Raw genomic sequence first — 24,658 nt, forward strand, 5'->3', positions numbered from 1 at the left:
GACAACGATTCGTGGGCACTCACGTCAAGCACTCACCTTCACCAATTCTGTGTAGCCCGTTTCTTTTGGGGTCCACCATGGCTGGGCTTTCAGTCCATGCACGTTGTAGAGGGAACGCTGCCACACGGATGCAAAATGTCCCCTCTTGTGCCCAAGCTCGTACCACTTATAGGCCTGAAAGGACAAAGAGACTGAACTACAAATGAAGCACTTTTATTAATTTAAAACTACAGTGTCATTTAAAAAAAATTTTTTTTTATCGTTTTTTATTTATTTTTGAGACAGAGAGAGAGCATGAACAGGGGAGGGTCAGAGGGAGGGAGACACAGAATCTGAAACAGGCTCCGGGCTCTGAGCCATCAGCCTAGAGCCCGACGCGGGGCTCGAACTCACAGACCGCGAGATCGAGACCTGAGCTGAAGTTGGACGCTTAACCGACTGAGCCACCCAGGCGCCCCTAAAGTGTCATTTTTGTAACATTTAAATAAACAGCTGCTAGTCAGGTGCCCAAATCTGTTAACACTGCCCAGAATACGATCATTTGATTGGGTTTCTGCTCATGACCCATGATGACAAATGCATGTATGCATTTTAGTTTTACTCTGAGGCTGTATGCTCTTGCAACGCAGGGTTCATGCTGCGATAACTGTGGTCTTCCTTGGAGTGTCCAGCACAGAGTCTAGGACATATTTGTCAAGCGGATAAATAACATAAGAAACCATAGCGGATTGTATCCTTTGGCTTTCATTTCTCAAGTTCTAAGTTTCCCTTAAAAGGAAAGGGCTAGGGCTAGGATTTTAATAATTTCTTCAAAGACATTTGCATTTACTGAATCGGATTGCTAAAAAGAAATGTTACGTCTTTTCCCATGCACTTTCTTTCCAAGTCCCCATTCCAGAAGCTGGCCCTGAGGTGGCGGAGCACAAACCCTCCATTAAATTAAGCAGACAGAAAGGAAATATCATTCTCAGCTGGCCATAAATATGGCGGTAGCCCACAGTGGACTTTTTTAAGGGGGAGCTTTTGTTCCTTTTTTGGGTTTTCTGCCGCCATGAGGAATAACATTTGTGGCTTTCATCTAGTTGTAACATGAGGCAACTTGCCTCCAAGAAGACTAGCCTTTTCAGGGACAGCTGGCTGCAGGGTATGCTGCTCCGTATGTCTCCTTCGAGTGACACCCTCACCATATGCTCCCCAGGGGCCCTCCCCACGGGACTGCTGCACCGCGCAGTCTCCACTGTCTTCGGGGTGGAAGGCCTCCCGAGGGCTGTACTTACTAGTACTGCCTTCATGACTGCAAGTCTGCACTAACGGTTGCTTTGGAAGAGGACGTTCAAATACAAATTCTGATATCTTAAACAGAGGCATTTAATATCAGGTGGATGAAGAAGCTATGCAAAGAGAGTATCTTCATAAAACTCCAGATAGACTTAATTAAAAAAATATTTTTAAGCTTTATTGTTTTTAATTCATTTTGGAGAGCAAGAGAGAGAGAGAGAGTGCATGGGAGGGGTAGAGAAAGGGGGAGAGAGTCCCAAGCAGGCTCCACGCTGTCAATGTGGAGCCCGACGTGGGGCTTGAACTGAGATCATGACCTAAGACGAGATCAAGAGTCGGACGCTCAACCGACTGAGCCATCCAGGCGCTCCAACTCCAGATATACTTTAATGTAAAGACTAGTACCTTTTAAAGGTCTTAAAATTCTTAGGTCAAAATTTCCTTCACTAGAAAAATCAAGCGTGGTAACAGTACCACGTCATATGTTCAGTAACACTTTTCAGGTTATTGCTCACTTTTACATGTGTAATTGCATTTGATCTCTTTAATAACCTCAAATATCTCCATTTTACAAATGTTGAAGCTAGTATTGAAAAAGGCTAAATATGTTGGGGCACCCGGGTGGCTCAGGTGGTGATCCCAGGGTTGTGGGACTGAGCCCTGTATCGGGCTCTGCACTGACGGTGGAGCCTGCTTAAGACTCTCTCTCTCTCTCTCTCTCTCTCTCTCTCTCTCTGCCCATCCCCTACTTGCACGCATGCTCTCTCTCTCTAAAATACAAAAAGGAATTAAAAGAAATTTTTAAGAAATCAGTAAGTATTTTGAACTATAACCCAAGGCTCTAGCAACTTCATCCATTCTCCTTCTATCTTCCTATCATTAAAAAAGAAAAAAAAAAACCTATCAGAAGTGATATTCTTATTTATCTTTCTCCATAATACCTCAAGTTAAGAATATATATACTCATCATTCTTATATGTCTTCCTTGAAACACATGTTAAGTGGTAGCCATAAAGTAGTTTCTTTAAAAGCCCGAAACTTAAAGTGGCTAGTCATTGCGTGAATTTTGTTTTTGAATTTTGAGTGGAATTTTGAATTTTGCGTTTTACTTTTGAAATCAGTTTGACTATTTTAGTTATTTCTGTCCAATTTAAATTTAGGATCTCATTTCCTATACCGTTCAGTGTTAAAAGTGAACAACAATATGAATTACCACAGTTGATTTTTTTTTTTTGAAATGCTTATTTTTGAATCAGGCAGTAATTCATTTTATGGGCCAGGCACAATGTTAGAAAGGAGAAAAAAAAAATCTTCTAGAGAAACCAAAACAGCAAAGCTCATAGCTCTAGTTCAGGAGTTAAAAGTCACAACGTAGTCCCAGACCTAACATTCACCCTGCCGGATGCCTGGGCAAGTCGCTTCACCCACAGTGTCAGGTTACCGCTATCGCCAAGGTCTCTTCTCACACTCAAAGCCAGTCCTACTGGACCCTTTTTTTGTACCCCTCTGCTACTTAACTTTTCAAGAAACAAAACTGTGACAGTGATGCGTCAGGAATTTTAAAAAATCATCTTCAATGAAGGTAAAATAATCTTCAATTATGTAGAGGACCCAATGAATTCAGTCAGGCTGCTTTCTTACAATACAAATTGCTAGAAAATCAATGATCAAGTTAGAATCCTCTGAAAATTCTCTCTTTACTCTTTCCCTTTTATACCTCTAATCGAGGATATGAAAATAAACAGATCACCTGTGGATACCTTCTTACATGTGTTTTATATTAATGTCTCCTATCCTTCAAATTCTTGCCAGGTATGGTTTACACACACACACACACACACACACACACACACACACACACACACAACACCGAAACAGTATATCAAAAGATCCCCACTCTGAAAAGCCCAGGCCCCGTCTGGGGCACAGGCCTCTCAGGTGTGACCCCAGCTGGAGCCTGTGACCCTGGAGCTCTGTGCACAGTGGGGCACATGAGCCACACTTGTGGTGAGGACGGCTGGCTGCGGCTGGACCGTGAAGGACTACGAATGCCATCACTTGGACATATGACTTTATTTGTAATTTTGCACCGTACGGTTTTTGAGCACACGATGTCCTGGAAGAAAGTAAGACAAAAGCAATAAACAACAGCCAGGCTTGTCCAGCCCTCTCCGAGGCTGACAACACTGACCGAGCAGGCGGGAAGGTGAGATGGGTGCCAGAGGCTGGGGAAGTGAACTTCCCCAAACGTGGCCCCGACTGCACAGGAGAGAAGTTGGCAGTATCATCAAATGAGAGATGGAGCCCAGGAAGAAAAACGGTTTAGAAGAAGACACGTGAGCCGTCTCTGTGACCTTGCATGGTGACACCACACAGGCAGCAGACACAGGAATCCTGACTTTGAGTAGGAGACCAGCTAAAATGTGGATTTGTGCAGTAATGGAAATACTGAGAACAGCTGCAGGTGAGCTGCTCTAAGACGATCATGGTTTAGGGGCGCCTGGGTGGCTCAGCTGGTTAAGTGTCCGACCCCTGATTTTGGCTCAGGTCATGATCTCATAGTTTGTGAGTTAGAAACAACCCTGTTAGAAAAACCTTCTTCAAAAACAGTTTTATTGTCAGCCTCTGCAGCACAGAAGCTGTGAGTTTGCTCCTCTTTTGGTGCCTGAGCAGAGCCCCATGCATCGGAACATGAAGCATGGTTGCTTCCCAATCTGTAAACTCAGGGCATGACAGTCAATTCACAATACCTGATATCGAGAATATACTAATGCGGGTTTCCTATAGGCTTATTTTTGTTCTCCTGTAAGGATGAATCCCAGTGAATTTTTTAAATTCAAGAACTGTGGTGTTCTTTGCATCTTGATGGTAATTAAGCTGATAGAACAGTCCCATGGGTTCAAATCCCAAGCCCTTGACAAATGTTTAGTAGTGAATTCTTTGCCCTTGAAGTAAGGGCTGTTTTCATCTAAGATGAGAGAAAAAAAATCACAGACTTCTCTTATCTGTCTTTGCCCTGGACCCTAAGAAGTTCAAAGATAAATTAATTAGTGACAATTACATTTATAGCAATCAGACGTGAACATTTATCCAGTGTTAGATATTATAGCAAAATCTTTTTTATCCTTCTCATTCAAAAGAGGTACCAGGGATTTATATCTAAAACAAGGAACACAAAAACGAGAACTGATCAGCGAGTTATTTTCCTTTCTTCACGTCTAATGTCTCATTTTATTCCAGTTGACTGACTGGTAAGTTAGAGGAGAAAGGGACAGATGCATAGAAATGTATAAAGCAAACTGACAATCATCCAAATCTCTCTTGCCGCAAATCAGTTCATGTCTCTAGCTGGCAATTACCCCATCACAAAACCCCCTGCTCTTATGAACCCTCAAGTGTCAAGATGCTTCCACGTTCTTATTAATTTTAGAAACCTGAAGCTCTGTTATCTTTTATTTTTATCCTTTAAGCCGACTGCATTTTACTACGTATATGGAATGCACTGGTTACAACGATTCAGTGTCTCGCTTCGCCCTTTTGCCCCTGACTGTAAGGAGAGCCCACTCTAGAGCCTTGTGATGATGTAAGACGGAAAAGGTAGGCTTCACTCTCCACCAACAGCCTGTAAATCATGGTGATTGTTGACAATTTGGTAACTTCAGTATATGATGTCATGATTAATAATCTAAAGTTATGTTTAAAGAAGCTGACACGGTACTCAGAAAAAAGCAGTAATCACAAAGAAAACACGTAATTTGGTTTAGCTACTACATTTTGTGTATCAGTACCTGTCATTACTCTAGCTATAGGTATTCATCTCAAACTTGGCATTAAATACCAGAAGGTAATTTACATAATTAACCACTGAGTTCAGTTGCTTAGGGATCAGTTGAATAAAGACTTCATTCTAAAAATAACTACTTTTTAAATACCCCAAATAAAATAAAAACAAATCTAGACATATTGTTAAAAGATATTTAAGCAATTTCAGATATCTCTTCATTTCATAATTTTAAAAAATATTTTTTCAGGACAATGCTTATGCTTTATGCACACAGACACACACATGTGCACACACACACACACATACACACATATACACGTACTAAATGAGAGGCTGGTCTCATGATTACTCAGCTAGTTTCTTAAAAGAAACTATAAGAGTCAAAAATCCCCAAAATTCTTTCTAGGCTTGCAGGAGTTGTTGGGTTGCTTTTTAAGAAAAGTTTAAATAGCTAAATAGTTTTGGCGTGCCTGGGTGGCTCAGTCAGTTAAGCATCCGACTCTTCACTTTGGCTCAGGTCACGATCTTGCAGTTTGTGAGGTCAAGCCCTGAGGCGAGCTCTGCACTGACAGTGTGGAGCCTGCTTCAGGTTCTGTCTCCTCTCTCCCTGCCCCGCCCGCACTCATGCTCAGGCGCTCTCCCTCTCTCTCTCTCTCTCTCTCTCTCTCTCTCTCTCTGTCTCTCTCTCTCTAAGATAAATAAACTTAAAAAAATAGCTAAATTGTCTCAATCACCACCTTCAAAAGTCTACGCTCTAAATATGTTTTCAGTTGTTAATTTCTCCTAGAATTACCCTCCCCGCCCCACCTAGTCTACCCTCTGTTAAGAGAACAAAAACTTCACAAACTCATTACCTCTTTGTCCCCAACCCTCTGCATGGCATCCCCCAGGTGGAAGTAAAACCTGCCATCGTCAGTGCCGGGGTCCCCAGATTCTATTCCTTCCTATAAAAAGGACAGTGTTAGCATTTAATGAAAAAATTAAATACCAGCTTTTAGTTCATTGATTTACTTAATCTTTATATACCATACAAAAACCTAAGGAGCAGAAAAATTCATCTCAATATTAAAGTTCGGCAATTAGGTTACTGGTCAACATTTACAGTGCAAACCCAAAAAGAGGTCATAAAGCTTAATTTAACAATACATTTGCCATAAATTAACAATCTCCTAGCCCATAAAATTAATATATGAATCATCTCTGTGGAAACTATCATATTTCAATATCCCAAAGAATTTCTTGACTGGGTATCTATCCCATTTATTTTGCTCTCCAAATCTGACCATATGTCATCTGGAGGCTTCTTATTCCTAAACCAAAATGGTTAGTTGCTCATAAAATGTTTGAAGTGATAGAGACCTAAATGCAAATAGTGTTTCATTCTACTCAAAACAAATGCATCCTCACCTTTTAATGAAATCTTTTACAAAACTTACAGTTAGGATTAAAGCCAGCTGGAATCTTTGAAAATGTAGCTGTTATTAAGCAAATGCTATGCTAAAACATTTAGCTGATTTCTGCCCTGTCTCCCGCATAAGGACTGAATTGAGATGTGTATACACAACAATAACAATAACAAAAAAAAGAGAGTGAGAGAAAAAACATTAAAATTAAGAGAGTAAATTTAGAAAAGCAAAAGAAGGACAGAAATAAAAAAATATTTAAATATCAAGAAATTTTTTCTAAAAATCTGCATTTTCAGGTCTCTTCATGAGAAACCCATTATCTTCACTAGGAAGAAATTTTATTTGCATAATGTTGGAAGGTAGCAGCGAGGAACAGAAGAATCACTCAGGAGAGGAGGAGAGCTGTGATCGGGGCTCTTGACTGGCAGGTTAACTAACAGACCCCACGCTCTGTTTCCCCATCTCTGAAGCAAGGAGGGTACTAATAGCCCCTTATTATGTCAAAGGAAATGTAAGGGGAACACTTTCAATCAGAGAAACCCACATGCCCAGAGGGTCCTGGCAGAGAATGTAAAGGTTTGCAGAGGCCTGGTGACGGCCAAGGGAGACTGGGTGGTGGCGGGCCACCTCAAGGGGACAACATTGCTCTTCTCCAATGCCGGGATGTGGGCCAGATGTGATCTTTCAAGAGAAATCAGAAATGTGCATGATTATATAAAACGCTCAGATTCTTAACTAAAGCAAGCAATTTAAAATTGTTTTTAATAGAACTGTGCTGGCCAAATAAAATATGCAAGTTATTTGTAATCAGTGGATTGCTATTTGAGAGCTCTGATTTAAGTCATGTGAAAAAGAGAGATCATGGGAGTGTGATATATACTGCTACTTAAAAAAAAAAAAGTTCATAGGTATTCCACCAGCTACCCGTCTAATATGGTAGCTGCTAGCTACATGTTACTATTTAAATTAAAATGAAAGTTAAAAATTCAGTTCTTCAGTCACATCAGCCACATTTCAGTTGCCCAACAGCCACATGTGGCTAATGGCTACCATACTGGAACATACAAAGAACATTCCCACTGTGACAGAAAGTCCTACTGAATAGCCCTTAGCTAGACCAAATGTGATTCTGGTGCATCTGCAAGGATTCAATTAGATATACAAGGAAAAAAAATGACAGCATATTTTAATCTGAGTATTAAACCTGAGCTCAGGTATTAAACCTGAGCTATCAGGTTTTTTAGGGTTTGACCTATTCAGGTGCCATTTGTTACCATACTTTATGTAGGTTGCCATGAGCCCTTGTTCAACCTAGACTGAATGTATAATTGAATTATAAAAGGAACATTTAATGCATTGCCCATATTCCAAAGTATTACATTAGTAATTTTGATCTACCTTTCCCATTTAAATAAAAACTAGTAACTACAGTTTTAGGAATTTCTTCATAACGTCTTTTCCAAATAATCTCTGCTCGTATGGTTGGCATTTCTACATCCAACACTCTCAATCACTGCCCATGAATGTCATGGTCAGAGGGTGTACATTCTGAAGATGAAAGTACTCCGCGGTGCATGCCAATTAGTCGACAATGCATAATCAAGGGAATCCAAATGACTCAAAGGAATCAGAAGATGAAAAAAAGACGAAAGGCAGGGATAGTTACCTTTAAGTAGGGAATGCTCTCAGCAATTTTGTTCTGCGCCTTCAGGATAAAGCCATAATGCACTTTAGCAAAGCCATCATTAGGCGTCACATTCAGAACCTAAACTCAAAGAAAATGGAAAGCTATCGTGACTGATTCACATTCTACAAATGACTGTCAAAAGAAATTTTAATTAGCTTTGCTGTGCTTGGGTCCACATTATGATGTTACAGCTTAAAACACTACAGTGTTTTGTCTCATTGCGATATTCGGCTTCAATACCCCCATTTCTTGTCAACTCAAAAAGTTTGTACATCTATCCATCAATTCTTAATGAATGAAGAAATCTGGGCGCCTGGGTGGCTCAGTTGATTAAAAGTCCAACTTTGGTTCAGGTCATGATCTCACAGTTCATGGGTTTGAGCCCCGCATCAGGCTCTGTGCTGACAGTTCTGTGTGCTTCAGATTCTGTGTCTCCCTCTCTCTCTCTCTGCCCCTGTCCCTCTCGCACTCTGTCTCTCTCTCAAAAATAAACATTAAAAAAATTTTTTTAAAGGAATGAAGACTACAATGAAAAGGCAATGACCATTAAAGCATCAATTGAACAATGCAAATCAGCAAAGTCTGTGTCAACTGATATGACCTGAATATTTTTTTTAGGGATCAGGGAAAAACTGCTTTAAATTTGCTGTATTTAAAGTCAACTCTGAGTGGTTATTATACCTTTCTTTATGTACGTGCTTTACACATTGCCTTAAATAAGAGACAATTTAGATTTTTACAATCTAAATTTCACAATCCATTTATTTAACACAAATTTCTTGAATGCCCAGACCGTTTTAAGGACTGAGGACGGGGCGCCTGGGTGGCTCAGTCGGTTGGGCGGCCGACATTGGCTCAGGTCATGATCTCGCGGTCCGTGAGTTCAAGCCCCGTGTCAGGCACTGTGCTGACAGCTCAGAGCCTGGAGCCTGTTTTGGATTCTGTGTCTCCCTCTCTCTCTGACCCTCCCCCGTTCATGCTCTGTCTCTCTCTGATTCAAAAATAAATAAACATTAAAAAAAAAATTAAAAAAAAAAGGACTGAGGACAAAGTGACAAGCAAATCCAATATTCTGTGATAAAACCCAAGTAAATATTTAATATACGTCGAATCCCTATTATCATATGCACTTATTATGATTAAAGATAAATTATGCAGCATGCCTCCAAGTGAAATATTAGCAGGGAGAAAGCAAGACAACAACATTCCCCTTTGAAGCTGCCCAGACAAACGAATTCATGGAACAAAAGCGAAAGCCGACGGTCTGAGTTGAGTGCGCGTGAGACGAATGTCCTGAATATCCCGTAGCTTCTCTTCATCCTTCAGCCTGAGTGGGGGAAGGGAGCAGTAGCCAGCCCGGGCTCTGAACCCAGGACCAAGTGAGTAAGGGAGAGGGGACGCCCTGCCCTTCAAGAGTCCACACTGCATACTGCTGATACTTTATACATTTTCGGTTCCTGTCTGGTCCTGCACCTCCTCCACGCACAAATCCAGTCAGCACCACCTTCCCCATAGATTCAGAATCATGCCCCTGCCACTTCCTTCACCACTGCCACCCTGCTCTACGCCTTGTCACCTCTCCCCTGTGTTCTCACACAAGACTCCTAACTGCTGACCTTCCGCACCACCAGCCTGCTCTCCTATAGCCCGTTCTCCACAGGGGCCCCGAAGGAGCTCACTAAATCCTATGTCAGACCTCATTCTTTTTCTGTTCAGAACCCAGATGGGTTCCATGCCACTCAGAGTAAAAGACTAAGTTCTAGGGAATGGTCTCCTGGGCCTCCCTTGAGCTGGGCCTCTCTACCTCTCTGCTTCCTCTCCTAAGCCCCTCCCACCAGCCAACCTAAGGCACCTTGGACTCCTTGCTGCTGCACAGCAAGCCAAAGGCACCCCTGCCTCAGGACCTTTGCATGTGCAGTACTTCTTTGCCTCAAAAAGTCTTCTCCCAAACATGGAAATGGCTCACTCTTCACCTTGATGAAATCTGTGCTCAGAGGTCACCATCTTGGTGAAGCCAACCCCCAACCACCCCATATAAAACAGAACCAACCTCCCATTTACTAGTCACTCTCTTGACTTTTATTACGCTGATTCTTTTCTTTACAGTGCTCGTCACCATTTGACTTATTATTCTTTTATTTTTCCCGCTAAGGCCTCAGCTGTACAGGGATTTTGTCTGCTGCACTCACTGCTGATCCCCGGGGCTTACAACGGTGCCCGGCACATGGCAGGTCATCAAGAAAGCTGTGCTAACTGAACGGATGCGTGAGTGCCAGGCTTTCCTCCTAACCAGATTTCTGAAAGCACAGACTCTGTTTCTTCTTCACCTTCCAAGCACCTGTTACCGAGCAAGAGTACAATAAATGTTGCTGGAACTGAACTGAGTTGAGGCCACTCATGTTTCTGCCAGCATAAGAGGACTGTTATATGAGGGGACTGTTATAATGATTGCAACCACACAGATGACATTTCTATCTATTCAGACCCACAGTCATCCTCTCAGGTAATTAACAAATGTATTCATTTGCCAGATATTTTAGAATATACAGAGTTCTTCTGGCTCTGGACACATAAGCATAAATGAGATACACTCTTCTCTCAAGGGAAGTCTCAGTCAAGGGAGGAAGACAGATTCACAAGCAGACAGTGATAATCGACATGGTGATAGACACGAGGCATGCAGGGGGGTAAAGAGGAGGAGTACCTTGCTCGCTCTAGGATTGGTGTGGCAAAAGCAAGGTCTGAAAGGTGCTCAGGAGTTCACCAGGCAAAGGGAAGACGGCGGATGGTGGGGGAGGAGGCACTCAAGGCATAGGAGAAAGTGAGTGGAAAAGAATAATGGACCAGGAACGGCAAAAGGGAATGAGACTGGAAAAAAGGGGACAGAAGGCAAATCACAAAAGGTCCTGTCCCTATTGTAGTTTACATGTAGATGGAGAATGAACGTGTGGCTTATATTATCTAATGGCAATCAACAAAGCCTCATGATATGACAAGTGGCTTTATAAAGTTCCTGAGAAAATAAAATTGAGATTAATATTAATAATACTATATAGATTCTGTCTCTTTCTCTTTATACACACACACAACAGAGATAGTGACAAAAAACAAGTATAGTTGATATTTCTGCTTCCAGTATAAACTCTGCATGGCACAGTGCCAAGAAAAAAAAAACCCAAATCCTATAATTACAAATAGTATTGCATATACATATCATTAAAATATCAATTTGTTCTTTAGCACACAATCCAGCGATTTCACTACTGGGTACTACTGGGTATTTAACCCAAAGAAAACAAAAACACTAATTCAAAAAGATATAGGCACTCCTATGTTGATTGCAGCATTATTTACAATAGTCAAACTATGAAAGCAGCCCAGGTATCCATCGATAGAAGAATGGATAAAGAAGATGTGGTATATATACACAATGGAACATTACTCAGCCATAAAAAAGAACGAGAAAGAATGAGATCTTGTCATTTGTGACAACACGGTTGGACCTAGAGGGTATAAGGCTGAGTGAAATTAGTCAGATAAAAGACAAATACCGTATGATTTCACTTCTCTGTTGAGTCTGAAAAATAAAACAAACAAAAAAAAGCAGAGACGCACCTGGGTGGCTCAGTTGGTTAAGTGACCAACTTCTGCTCAGGTCATGATCTCGCGGTTTGTGAGTTTGAGCCCCGCGTCAGGCTCTGCGCTGATGGTGTGGAGCCTACTTGGGATTCTCTCTCTCTGCCCTCCCCAACTCTCTTTCTCTCTCTCTCTCAAAAATAAATAAATAAAATTCAAAAAAAGAAAGCAGAAACCGACCCATAAATACAGAGAACAAAGTGGTGGTGGCTAGAGGGGACGGGGCTGTGGGGATGGGCAAAATGGGTGAAGGGGAGCGGGAGGTACGGCTTCTAGTTATAGAATAAGTCACGAGGATGAAAGGGCAGCACAGGGAATAGAGTCAATGGTACTGTAATAGTGTTGTGTGGTGACAGATGGCAGTTACACTTGTGATGAGCCTAGCATAACGTATGAAGTTGTTGAATCACTATGTTGTACATCTGAAACTAATGTAACATTGTGTGTCAACTATACTCCAATAAAAAAATACATAAAGATATATGTACCAATATGTTCATTGCAGCATTGTTTATTACAACAAAATAATTATAAATAACCTATCCAGGTTAAGAAACAATCTGTCAATCAGCTAAACATCTGACTTCGGCTCAGATCATGATCTCACGGTTCGTGGGTGTGAGCCCCGCGTCAGGCTCTATGCTGACAGCTCAGAGCCTGGAGCCTGCTTCAGATTCTCTGTCTCTCTCTCTCTCTCTCTGCCCTTCACCCATTCAGGCTCTCTGTCTCTCAAAAATGAAAAGATGTTAAAAAAAAATTAGAAATAACCTATCCAGCCAAGGCAGTTTAGTTAATGATGATATATCCCTAAGAGGGAACACTTGGTAGCTACTAAAAATGAGGTTCTAGAAGAATATTTATTCACTTATAAAAATTCCGGTGATAGTATGGTTAATATAAACCAATTTAATTAAAAAAGACAAGTGTATGTTCTGTGTATGGAAAAGAGACTAGAAGGACACATACCACACGTTTTCATGGTGGTCTGCATGTGACAATGAGGCTGCAAATGATTTCTGCCTTTTGTGCTTATCTGTTTCCCTTGTTGGTTACATTAGGCTTCTCTTAAATTTTATCATTAGAAAAGAGAATAAAAAAAGTTTAAATAAAATAGAAAATTTTCAGTGACTAGATTTTTTTTTTTTTTTTTTTTTTTTTTTGCAATTTAATGAAATTTAAGAGTATTTAGAAGACTTCGTCTCATCTTAAAACTTATTTGGGGCATGCACCTTTCATGATGTACATTACTACCTAACATGTATCTTGTATTATTAAATAAACACCATACATAAATACTTAAGCATACATATCGCATGTTTTTGCTTGAGCCTGTTTCACTGGAAGGCTATGCAACCAGGCATGTGGGAAGACCACTGCTGGGGGCAGTGCGAACCAATGAGGAGTTGAAGCCAAGGGTGGGATGGTCTGATTTGTGTTTTGTGTTGATGAAGGCTGGAGGATGGCAAGCCTGGACAGGATAAATGTGCCTTAGTTTAGGCAAGAGGGGATGAGACCTTGGGTTAAAAAGAGAGTGGATTTGAAAGATATTCAGAGGGTAAATTAACGGAAGCTTAGGATTTGACATCAGGTTGAAAGTCCGTGAACTCACACCATATGTTTGTTTCCTTAACTACCATTTCCCAAGCTGGCGCGTGTGAGTTTCAATCAACACGTGTGGGCTAAGTGAATGGAGGGAAAAATCAGGAAAATGCTAGACTCTAGAACACGGGTGGCTTGATTAACTGTTAATGCCAAGGTGAAAGAGGGTCATCTCTAAACTACAGCTGTCAGCAATCTACATCAAACCATTGTAAAGCAAAGTCTTGTTGAAACTGAAAAGCAGCAAAGAAAAAAAAAAAAAGAAAAGAAAAAGAAAATCCCAGAAAGGAAACCAACAATGACTTGATTTTTATAAATTTACTTAAAGACAAAAATCAACATGAAGAAAAGTAGAAAATTTCTTCTGAAAATGACCTTTGAGACACAGACATATCAGGATCAACTTTGGGTAGGGAAAGAGCATGCCTTAGACATAGCTTATTAACTTAGAAGTGAGGGGCGGGAAGAAAAGGCAAACCTCACATATATTTTCAGTCTATTAATGCTTCTTTAAGAAGAAACCCACTCAATTGTGTAATATGGCCCTGTTTTAGACTTCCTGCATCTTGTTATGATTACTCAGATGAGATTATGATTTCAAACATATAAATGACAATAGAAAAACATTATTTTTCAAGATGAATTAAAATGTTTCACATATCTGGCATCTACTAACAGGTAAAAACAATGAATATATTCAAGGAAGGTTCTGAAAAGAAATCCATAGTGAGTGGGAGAATCTAGTATGCTTTCAGATCCTGCCCTAACCTCAAATCTACTTGGTATGCAGTCAATATTTGCTCATGATTTTTGAAAGGAAGGAAGGAAGGAAGGAAGGAAAGGAGGAGAGAAAGAAGGAAATCTACAATCCCATCTCTAAGGCTTCTAGGATAGGCAGGATAATGGGTATATCTAGGTATTCTGATATAGGTGGAAAATTCTTATATTCATAAGGTCCTGAATTGTGAAATACATGATATGTCTCTTAAACAAAACTAAGCATTAGGTTTTGGTCACTAGCAACTACAAACCCACATGGACTTCTTGTATGACCTGGACCAGGTATTTTAGTGAATGGCACATATTTTCAATGCTGTAGGATCAATCTACTTTATGCAGATATTACACATATTATAAAATGTGTAATATTATATTACAAATTCAAATATCACATATTATAAATTCAGCAGCCTTCAGAAAATATAAAAATTATGAGAAGGAAGATGAGAAAATTGTTCTGAAATTCAATGATTTTTAATTAAGCCTCAACACCAATAAAAGGGAGAAAGCATCCCTTTGTGAACAGATCCAGTCCCTAGCTTGAGTATGAAATCACCATATTTTGACAGCATTTTTAAAACAGAAGGAATTGGGGTGCCTGGGTGGCTCAGTTGGTTGAGCAGCCAACTCTTGATTTTGGCTCAGGTTGATCTCACAGTTCGTGAGTTCGAGCCCTGAGTCTGTCTCCATGTGGACAGCACGGAGCCTGCTTGGGATTTTCTCTTTCCCTCTCTCTGCTCTCCCCCTCTTGCTCATGCATGTGCTCTCTCTTTTTTGTCTCTCTCTCTCTCTCTCAAAATAAATAAACTTAAAAAAAAAACAATCAGGAGGAATCATATTGGATCACTGAGTAGTAGCACTTTGATGTAAAGCACACGAGCTTAAAAACCATGGACCCAAACACCTAAATTAAAGAATAACAGGTAAATGTGTTCCTTTTCTTTTATAGATGCATTAACTTTCTCCAGTGTCAAAGTTCATTTGGTATCCTATTTATACCAAATGAATTCCTTATTGCTTGAAGGAGTCACAGCTTCCTAGATTTATAGTTACTTGTGACTTGGAGGTTATCTATTAAAATAACCACTATAAGGTAAAAATCCCTTCAAAGGCATCCCTGCTGGAGGATCAAAGAGTCACTGCCCTCCAAGAGGTGAGTAATTTACTCCACATGCCTGAAAGGCTCCTGGTCTGTAGTCTCTCTGTAGATCGGACTTTTTGTGAAAAAAGGAAGAGGCTATGTATTTTAACGTTCATGGAAAAATGGAGTTTCACTTCCTGTCATGAAACATACTGTTAGAAAGGATGTCTGTGGACTGATAAATACAGTTTTAAAACAACCACAATTATAAGTTGAAGGTTTTGCTGTACCAAGTATGAACTGAAATTTACATTTTTCTGATTAAGGTAAAAAAGGGATGAAAACAAAGTTTCGAATATGTCAACATAATAATGCTTACATTCCACTTAACCTAATTTAAAACAAAGAAAACAGGAGATTGGGTGCAATAAATGCGATTTACAATAATATTAAAACTTCTTGCTCAAAACAATCTGATGTAGTTAACAGGAGACTGCTGTTTGCTTACCTCTTCATAAACCTTCTTGGCATTGTTATTGTCTCCTATCAAGAGGTACCCCACTCCAAGGTCATTCTTTAAAGAAGTATCATCAGGAAATAGTTGAACTAACTTCTGTAGGGTAATCAGGGAACCCCTCATATGACCTGATTTGGTAGGAAGAAACAAACAAACCAACCAACATCAATAATATATCTTTGTATTGAGAGTGTGAATCACAAGAGACTACTCAATAGAGCCCTTAGACCAGCTTAAATCTGACTATACAGTTTTAATGATGGCCTCTTCAGCTTTTATCATGCAATTGCGATGATTATCAACAACTTCTATAAGTAGATAGTAAATGTAATACTGATTATAAACATTTTAAAGACATTCTCATTTTCTAAATCCGTCAACATTTTTCTTACGTCGAATTCCCTCTTTGAAAAGTTTTATCAATTCTTTGTAAAAAAATGTCTCACTGGTGTATCTTTGGTTTATCATGATTAACTTCAAGATTATGAATAGAGAACGAATAAAAAGTCTAACAGATTTCGAGTCTAGCACCTTGTATGGAACTTGAAAAGGCACTGAGGTACACCTCTGTAGCTGTTTCCAAATAAGACTGTCCTCATCTCTAGGTAACGAATAACCTAGTCATGGAGCGAAGGAGACATCATCTGGTATTATGGGACCCTCTGGTGGACGACAGGATACTATGCACAACAGGAATCATGAAAACCCTAGTTCTGGTCGATTTTTAAGGCTATCGGATGGAAATTTAAAATTTCTGGGGCCAACTGTCACTACTCCTCCACACAGAAATAAACTGAATATGGGAAAATGTGCAAAATATGGCTAGTATACATGACAAAATTAATTCCCTAAAGGGCTCAGTTGCCCACAAACGAAGTATTAGCCAAGAGTATGATACGATATCAGGCTAATGCAGTTGTACGTCCTGCTAACAGTTAACCTGTTCGGCCTAAAACATCACCAGTTTATCCCATGGCCTTGCCCCTCTACTGGCCAATCTTGAATGGATCTGCTGAGCTATTCATTCCCTCACTAACAAATCTGACTCCACTCTTCCCTTCCTCCCTACCTGCCCAATTTAGATTCGTATGTTTCTTCTGTTCCTACAGTTCCCCTGTTAACCACTGCAAAGGCCCAGATGGAAAATCCCTTTGGCTACTATCTCTATTCCTTCCATGCTGCATCACCCAACTGTGTTCTACTGTGAGTAAACTTCACCACCTTGTCACCTTCAACAACATCTTCTCCCTATAATCCTCTCCTCACAGAGCCTCCTCTCATGAACTTGCCTTATTCTCATTTGGGGAAAAAGACTATATTCAAGTATTGAAGGATGGCTGCAGAAGGGGGTTAGATTTATTTATAGTCAGTCTTTTTCCACTGGGGCCAGAAACAAGGTGAGGCAAGTGAGATACTCAAAGCAAAGTTGAAGAGGCTGCCAAAAATTCAGTAATCAAGATGAGCGATACTTTTATGCATTCTTTCTAAAAAAATCCACAATGAAAGAAATATCAACATTTTAAGGGCAGACTAAGTGAATAGTGCCTAACAGAGCCATATTGGAGACTGAGGCAAGAAAAACAGTCAGTAATACTGATTTTATGTCTAAGGCAAGTGCCTCCAGTGAGTGGCACCCTTGCCTTTTCCATCCTGTGTGGGTGCCATATGCTTTTCTTCTTCTGGACTGGCTCTTCTGAATAGAAGTCTAATGGGCCTTCTAGTTTCTAATCATAACTTGGGTTCTGTTCCTATCTGATAACAGGGTCAGCTGGCTTCCAATATTACTTATATGAGCCTCTCCTAGTGACATCAGTAATTATTCATGTAACTTACCCAGCCACTAGCACCCACCTGAGCAGTTACACTTGGCCTAGATTCTTCCATCTGGTTTACTGATGACAAGTTAGGTGCGAGAGAATCACAAGCCTGGTTATAATGAAGTTAGGTTAGAGCTAGTCTTATCTGCCTTTGGCATGGGAACCTGGGTCAGAGAGGATGCTTTATGCTGCTCTTTTCAAAGCATTTGCAAATTTACCTAGTGGTTTTAAGTTTTTTTTTTTTTTCCTATCATTTTCCTTGGGATGGAGTCAAACTTTGCAGGCAAAATTTTTAGTGCCTGGAACTCCTAATATTCCCTCTATAAAAACTGTTGCACTTATAACTTCAACCTCCAGGAATCAATTTGTTATGGCTAAGAGAGAAAAGAGTCTGGCACCGCAGGAAGAGTTTTTGATTCCAGACCTATTAGTTTATTAGCTATGATTCTTTAGGCAAATTATCCAACCTCCGAGCATCCCATCTGCTTAGCTTTAAAATGGGGTGGGGAAAAGGTGGTAAAATACCATCTGTATCTTTCTAAGTATTAAGGACTTAGTATTAGGACTGCCATTTCCGTCTGGGACACTTTCAGGTAAATTACGCGAAATCAGTTATGAAAGTCAGGTTCCCTTCCAGGTAACTACACTCTTCTAAGAATATACAGCATGGCATTTGCTGTTGAATTAACTCTTACTCCATCTTACCCAGAAATTGCTGTCGGTCTGAGCGCCGCTTCAAGGTCAGCTTCAGCAAGTCTGTGGGGACATCGGGTAGACTGGCCACCTCCTGGTAGGTTTCGATGGCCCCACGAAGCACCTCATTGCTCCTTCTTTTCTCGGCCAGATCGTCTTCACACTAGAGGAAGTCCCCACACTGGATAAATGTCCCATGACAAGATATATTTGTAATCACCCAAAATATGCACGCAAACTTAATTTCTGGACATGCATCAAAAGCAATCTGAGGCACATTAAAATTTTCTCCTTTTCAAGTGATTCAAAAGCAAACCAAAAAAAGCAAGACAACATGCTATCTAAGTAACACGAAGACCAGTTAGCTATCAAGCTGCAGTGGAGGAAAAATGCCATAAAAGCAAGAGGAATTAATATATGCTGGGCTGATGGAGATCTGTATCATGTTATATATTAACATTACACAGACAGAGCTCCAGTCCGTACTTCCTATTCTCTCAGTAGTTTGTGTGTTCACTCATTCATTCCACAACTATTACCCGAGAGCCACTTGGCAGGCAAAATACACAACACAAAGCCCTTTTCTCATTCTGCTTCATTATGAAGAAAAAGACAACATACAAATCAAAGTACCATGTGCCTGGCAGCCATAAATGCTGTGGGTCAAAAATGCAGCCGGCTCAGGAGTGCTGGCACCGGTGTGGTTGGGAGAAGTTAGTTTAGGCAGGGTGAGCAGGGATGGCCTGACAGAAGTGAGGGAGTGAGGCATGGAGGAAGAACATTCCAAGGCAGAGAAAACAGCAAAAGCAAGGCCCCGAGGGAGAAGTGACGGGTGGAGGAAAGGCGGGTGCAGGCGCGGGGCAAGGAGGAGACTAGTGGAAGGGTGATGGTCAGGCAGCGAAGAACCTGGCAAGCTATTGCCAATTCCACTACGGTACCTCCATGTGAGATGGAAAGGCACCAGGGTTTTTTTTTTTTTAATGTTTATTTATTTTAAGACAGAGAGAGAGAGAGAGCATGCACACATGAACAGGGGGAGAGGCAGAGAGAGAGAGAGAGAGAGAGAGAGAGAATCAATCTCAAGCCAGGCTCCACCCTGTCAGCACAGCCCAATGCAGGACTTGATCTCACGAACTGTGAGATCATGACCTGAGCCGCAATCAAGAGTTGGACGCTTAACCAACTGGGCCACCTAGGCGCCCCCACAACAGGGGTTTTTGACATGATCGAAAGGACCACACTGGCAGTGGTATGGAGAACAGACCGAAAGAGTGGCAGAGAAGCACAGAGGCCAGTGAGGATGCTCCAGTAGGAACCCAGACAAGGAGTGATGATGACGGTTTGGATGAAGGTGGTAGGAGATAGCTGGATTACAGATACATTTTGAAGGTCAGAGCCAAAAGATGTGCAGATGGTCTGAATGTGGCAGAAAGGGAGGGAGAGAAGTCAAGGATGAACTCCAGGGTGTTGGCTGGAGCGATTACCAGACAGAACTGCCGTCCTCTGAAAACGGGAGGAGAGGGCAGGAACAGGTTGGTAGGCATTCGGAATCAGGAGTTCTGTTTTGGACCTATTAAACTCAACACTGATTAGGCACCCAAGTGGAGATACTGGATAGAAAGGTACATACAGGAGTCTGGGGTTCAGGAGAGAGGTTGGAAAGATAGGAAGGACCAGCAAAAAGCACAGAGAAAGAAAGGTAAGGAGAAAATAACAACAAAGAAGTGATAAAGTGATACAAGGTAACAAGAGGGAGTGATCAATCATGTTCGAAGCGGCCATCGGCTTGGGCGTCTTGGTCATGATGCTGGATTGGGCACTGTGGCACTTCTGATGAGCCTGGCAAAAGCATTTTTTATGGGACAACTGGGGACCCATAACAGAATGGAGCAGGATCAGAGGAAACCAGGAGGGAAGGAGGTGCACACAACCCTTACAGGGAAGCAGAGAAATGGGCCAGTAAGTGGAGAGGAATGTGGAGACCAGGGAGAGATTTTTTTTTTTTAATAATGGCAAATATTACAGCATGTTTCTAAGCTGATGCAAAAGAGTTGGTAGAGAGGGAAAGTGTGATGATGCAGGAAATGCAAAAATCAGAATGATGTCCTTCAGCAGGTGCAGAGGCTGGGAAAGGGGACCAGAACAATTCATCCATGCGAACAGGAGAGAAGGCGGAGCATATGGCAGGAGGGGAAGGGAGGCTGTTAGTGCTGTAGTGGGATCATGCAGAAATTCTCTTTGGATACTTCCATTTTCTTAGTGAAATAAGCAAGAGTCTTCGCTGGAGATTGAGAGTGGGGAATGAAATATGAGAGGGATAAAGAGGAGAATGTGTAAAATGGTAGTTAAAATCCCATCAGATTTAGTACACTATAATTCAAAGATTACCATTTGAGGAAAAATGATACCAGTTAGAGGCTAAAAGTGGCGTATAAAGGGTTTTCTCAGAATATCCTATTTAACCTGTTTACCTTTTCTAAATAAAGTGTGGGCTGCAGTCAATATATGGTTGTCTGAAGAACCAAAATGAAGCACAACTCCATAATCTGAGGGCGTGGTAAGAAAACGATCCACCCTCCCCTGTTCCAAATCAGAACTAGTAAGAATCGGCACAAATTGATAAAATATCTGTGGAGAACTTTTCAGAAAATATCACATCAAAGAATAACTTGTTCTGTGTACTGATTAGGTAAGTGTCCCAAGATGATGAGGACTAGACCTGAAGCAGTAGAGAGAGAGAGAGAGAAGTGGACAGATTTATGATTTTTCTAGATGAAAATTTCCCGATGAAAAAGGGGCAGTTCATCCTAAGTTGATAGAAAGAGCTTCCACAATATACTGCTATCCACCTGTTAATATCTGTAAGTGGTCTGTCTCCATTATAGACTTATCTACCAGGTAAGCAAGTCCAATGTCAATGACCCCCACTGGTCATCCTGCCCCTATGGCCTTCGGTATATTCACATACTGGCTTTTCTGTTTAGGCATCAGTTTCCTCTGAGTTTGGCTATGGTGAGTTAACTCCCCAAAATATGATTATTCATAGATAACTTCCAGAATGACAGAGTCCTGGAGCTGAGAGAGCCCGTTTGAGACCATGCAGCTCAGTCTCTTCAAGCTACCAAACAGATCCTGGATCCGGAGGGTCTCTTCGAGGTTGGCGGAAGGAGAAATGTCTACCAAGATAATCCTTCTTTAGAGAAATTGAAATAAATATCTAACTAAAACTCAATTTGAAAAGACAGAAAGATGATAAAGTTTATATACCTTGTTCCCTCTCCTCCACCTATCCCAAGTTCCTTCATTTTAATGAGGTAAAAACTTCTTACAACTTCCAGAATTGGGAAAATATCAGTATTAAAATGGCGTATACTTCTTAAAATCTCTTGAATGAAACTAATAGACTGCTTTGAAAATCAAAATTGTACAGATTTATTGCTATCAGCTTAGCATCTGTACGTAAAATGGTTTGGGCAGGTACAGAACATTTGTTCTAGGATGTTAACATCACAAAGCCTTTTGTTGACTTGAAATAATTCAACCATCCAAACTTCCTAGGAAACATGTCATTTTCTGCCTCAGAGGCATTAATGGCTTGTGTAAGATAATAAAGTGAACTGAATTTATAATTTAACATTTTGTACTGATGTTCAGGGAACTTGGTCAAAATTGATTTTCATGGTGATCCGAAGAATAACATAGTATCAGTGCTGCTTCAGAAATGATGGATATTATAGTTTGTACTTAACGTTGCTGAATTAAAAAAAAAAAATTGTTGGGATATTCCCACAAAATTGTTTAATTTGCTAACAAAGAATGAAAAATTCATCATTTATTCCTCCCTATGGAATCCATCTTCTTTCAAATTCTTATTTTTAAAACTCCTAGGCATTTAAAATTTCTTTTAAATTACTCTATTAAAATTTAATTTACCATGCCTAAGTTTTGCTTAATACCATATTAACATTAGTATCAATAACACCTTGTAGCAGAATAGTTTAGGGACAAAAAAATATCGCCCGAGGCCAAAATCTCAAATTCCTACTGTTAAATAAAGATACGAATCCAACAATCACATGTGCGAAAGTACTGAGTTTATTTAGACTCTGGCACCCACAATCACCGTCACGTAAAAAGAAAAATTCTAAACACAAAGAATTTTTGCCACAATTAAATTACCATGTATATCCATCATTATATTCTCTCTAGTTAATATGCTTTCTTAATCAAATGACTGTCAATACTGGTCACAAAGCCCATCACTTATTTGAACGGGCATCATCTTTTGGTAATGAACACATTCTGTCTTGCTTAACACCAATGAATTTAGCAATTTTGGAGGATGACTGACCAAATTAATGTACAAAAATGATATAATTGCTGTCTACTACCCCTGGTCTGTACCATGGACAGGGGGAACTTCTTTGCATTAATTTTTCACAAACTTAATTTATTAAAATTTAATAAGTGAGTGTTTAATAGAAAGATAAGAATTTGAGCAACTGGGTCTCAAATGGTGGCCGCCTTTAGTTCAAAGCAAAACCTGTTTGTTTTATCCACAGATGTGTTAGTTTCCATGTGAGTGCCATATACAAGTCACGGCACTGACCCCCTCCAAAGGGGTGATGTCAGGTTCTCCTTGGTCTGGAAAGTTTTGGTATTGTGTCCCAGTAGGGCTGAGAATCTCATCCCACCAGGCGGGACTGCGGGAGTTTTGCTGCTCGACACATTGTGTATCAGCCCTGGCTTTTATTCTGAACTCCAGACATCATAAATTCAATGTCTCCTTGCCATGTCCAGTTGAATGTCCGACAGGCATCACAAAGATTACAGGATGAAAAGTGAATTCTTGACTTCATTCCCGCCTCCCCAATCTGTTCCTCTCCCAGTTTTCCCTGTGAGTAACCAGCACTCTCTTTCCTCACCTGGCTGAACCAAAAATCCAGGACTCAAGTCCTGTCTCCCTCTGACCTGTACACCTAAGCCAACATTAAGCCCTCCCCAGCCATTTCCCTATCTCCACGCCACTGTCCCTTGAGTATACCTGGAATACTGTCCTATGCTTCTTGCTCCCACTTTTGTTCCCTTAATCTATTCCCCAACCGGGAACCAAAACAATCTTTACGAAAAAACAAGATGCCCGAGTCCATGCATAAATCTGGGGCACGGAAAATACCATCCGTGAGGCCCCGGCCTCACCTGTGCCGCCTCACCGTCTCTCAGCTTGCCCTTCTTGCCGTTCTGGAGCTTGTTCTGCCAACATCGCTTCCCTGTATCACAGCCTTTGGCCTAGCTGTTCCTTCGGCCCGCACAGCTCCCTCAGTAACCTTGTCACATTTCAGCCACTTGCCACCTTGCTAGAGTGGCCTTTTCTGATCAACTTATCTAAAGTGCTATCTGCCCTGTCGTCCTCAAATCACATCACCTGCAGCCAAAAAATCTTAATAGGTATGCTTTTCTTTTCTTTATGATATGTATTATATAAGATGATCTAATATAGTTATGCTTAATGCCTTATAATATGCTTAAATATATGTTTATTTATATATTTACTCATGGCCTTGCTCAACTGTCACCTCCCAGGTAGACTTTTCCCTGACACCCTATCCAACATATCAACTCCCTCCCACATCGTATGCTGTGCGGTTTTTGGGGGTTTTTGTTGTTGTTGTTGTTGTTTAGGTTTTCCTTAGCCCTTACCACTAACAAGCATTATATCTTATCTTGTCCTAGGCTTCGCCATCACAATGACAACTCTATGTTTTGCCGAGGGGTTCATCTGCAGGGCCTAGAACAGGGCCTGGCATAGAGTGGGCTTTCTCTAAGTAATTTGTGACTAGGTAGCCTTCAAAATACCTTCCATGGGAATACAAGATCCACAAGGACAGAGACCTCTAGAGTGTTCATTATGATAATCCCAGGGTCTAAAAAGAGCACGTGGCATCTGGTGGGTGTATGTAATTACAGATGAATGTGGACACGCTTCACAAAACAAAGAGCTGGAAGATGTCAGAGAAGAGTCAGAGAAGAAAGGAGACGAGGGAATGGAGGTAGGTAGGGAGAAGGGAGCTGGTGAGAAAGGAGTCAGCAGGAAGAAACCACAGAGAAAACAAAGTACATTCCACTTTATATTTTCACGTCTTTCCTAAGCACACTTGCAGCCTCTAGTTACAAAACAGGTTCTTAAAGCTCCGAGGAGCCTTCAGTGAGCACTTTGAGGAATGGGGCACGACAGTGACGGGAAATCGAGGACAAAAGCATTCTTCTTGATCTTCTTTTGAAAACCAGAGAGAAGTCCGATGGAGGGAGGACAGGAAAATGTTGTTGAATTCACCAGGCCACAATAGCAAGTTAATTGTCTCCTTTACAACAGTATTTTT

General features: G+C 40.8%; 1 protein-coding gene across 1 annotated transcript in view; it reads right to left on the bottom strand.

Moving 5' to 3' along the window:
* Positions 1 to 24,658, bottom strand: part of ASPH (aspartate beta-hydroxylase) — a 221,347-nt gene that overhangs the window by 42,892 nt on the left and 153,797 nt on the right. Inside the window, exons 17-21 of the mRNA XM_047073977.1 lie at positions 18,291 to 18,441; positions 15,760 to 15,896; positions 8,135 to 8,233; positions 5,917 to 6,006; positions 37 to 174 (exon numbers count right to left, since the gene is read on the bottom strand). Coding sequence (XP_046929933.1) covers positions 37 to 174; positions 5,917 to 6,006; positions 8,135 to 8,233; positions 15,760 to 15,896; positions 18,291 to 18,441 — 615 coding nt within the window. The remainder of the gene's footprint in view (positions 1 to 36; positions 175 to 5,916; positions 6,007 to 8,134; positions 8,234 to 15,759; positions 15,897 to 18,290; positions 18,442 to 24,658) is intronic.

This window comes from Lynx rufus, unplaced genomic scaffold, assembly GCF_022079265.1.
Source record: "Lynx rufus isolate CCGP_SWC_20201006 ecotype Redwood Valley unplaced genomic scaffold, mLynRuf1.p SCAF_12, whole genome shotgun sequence".
Classification (NCBI taxonomy): Eukaryota; Metazoa; Chordata; class Mammalia; order Carnivora; family Felidae; genus Lynx; species Lynx rufus.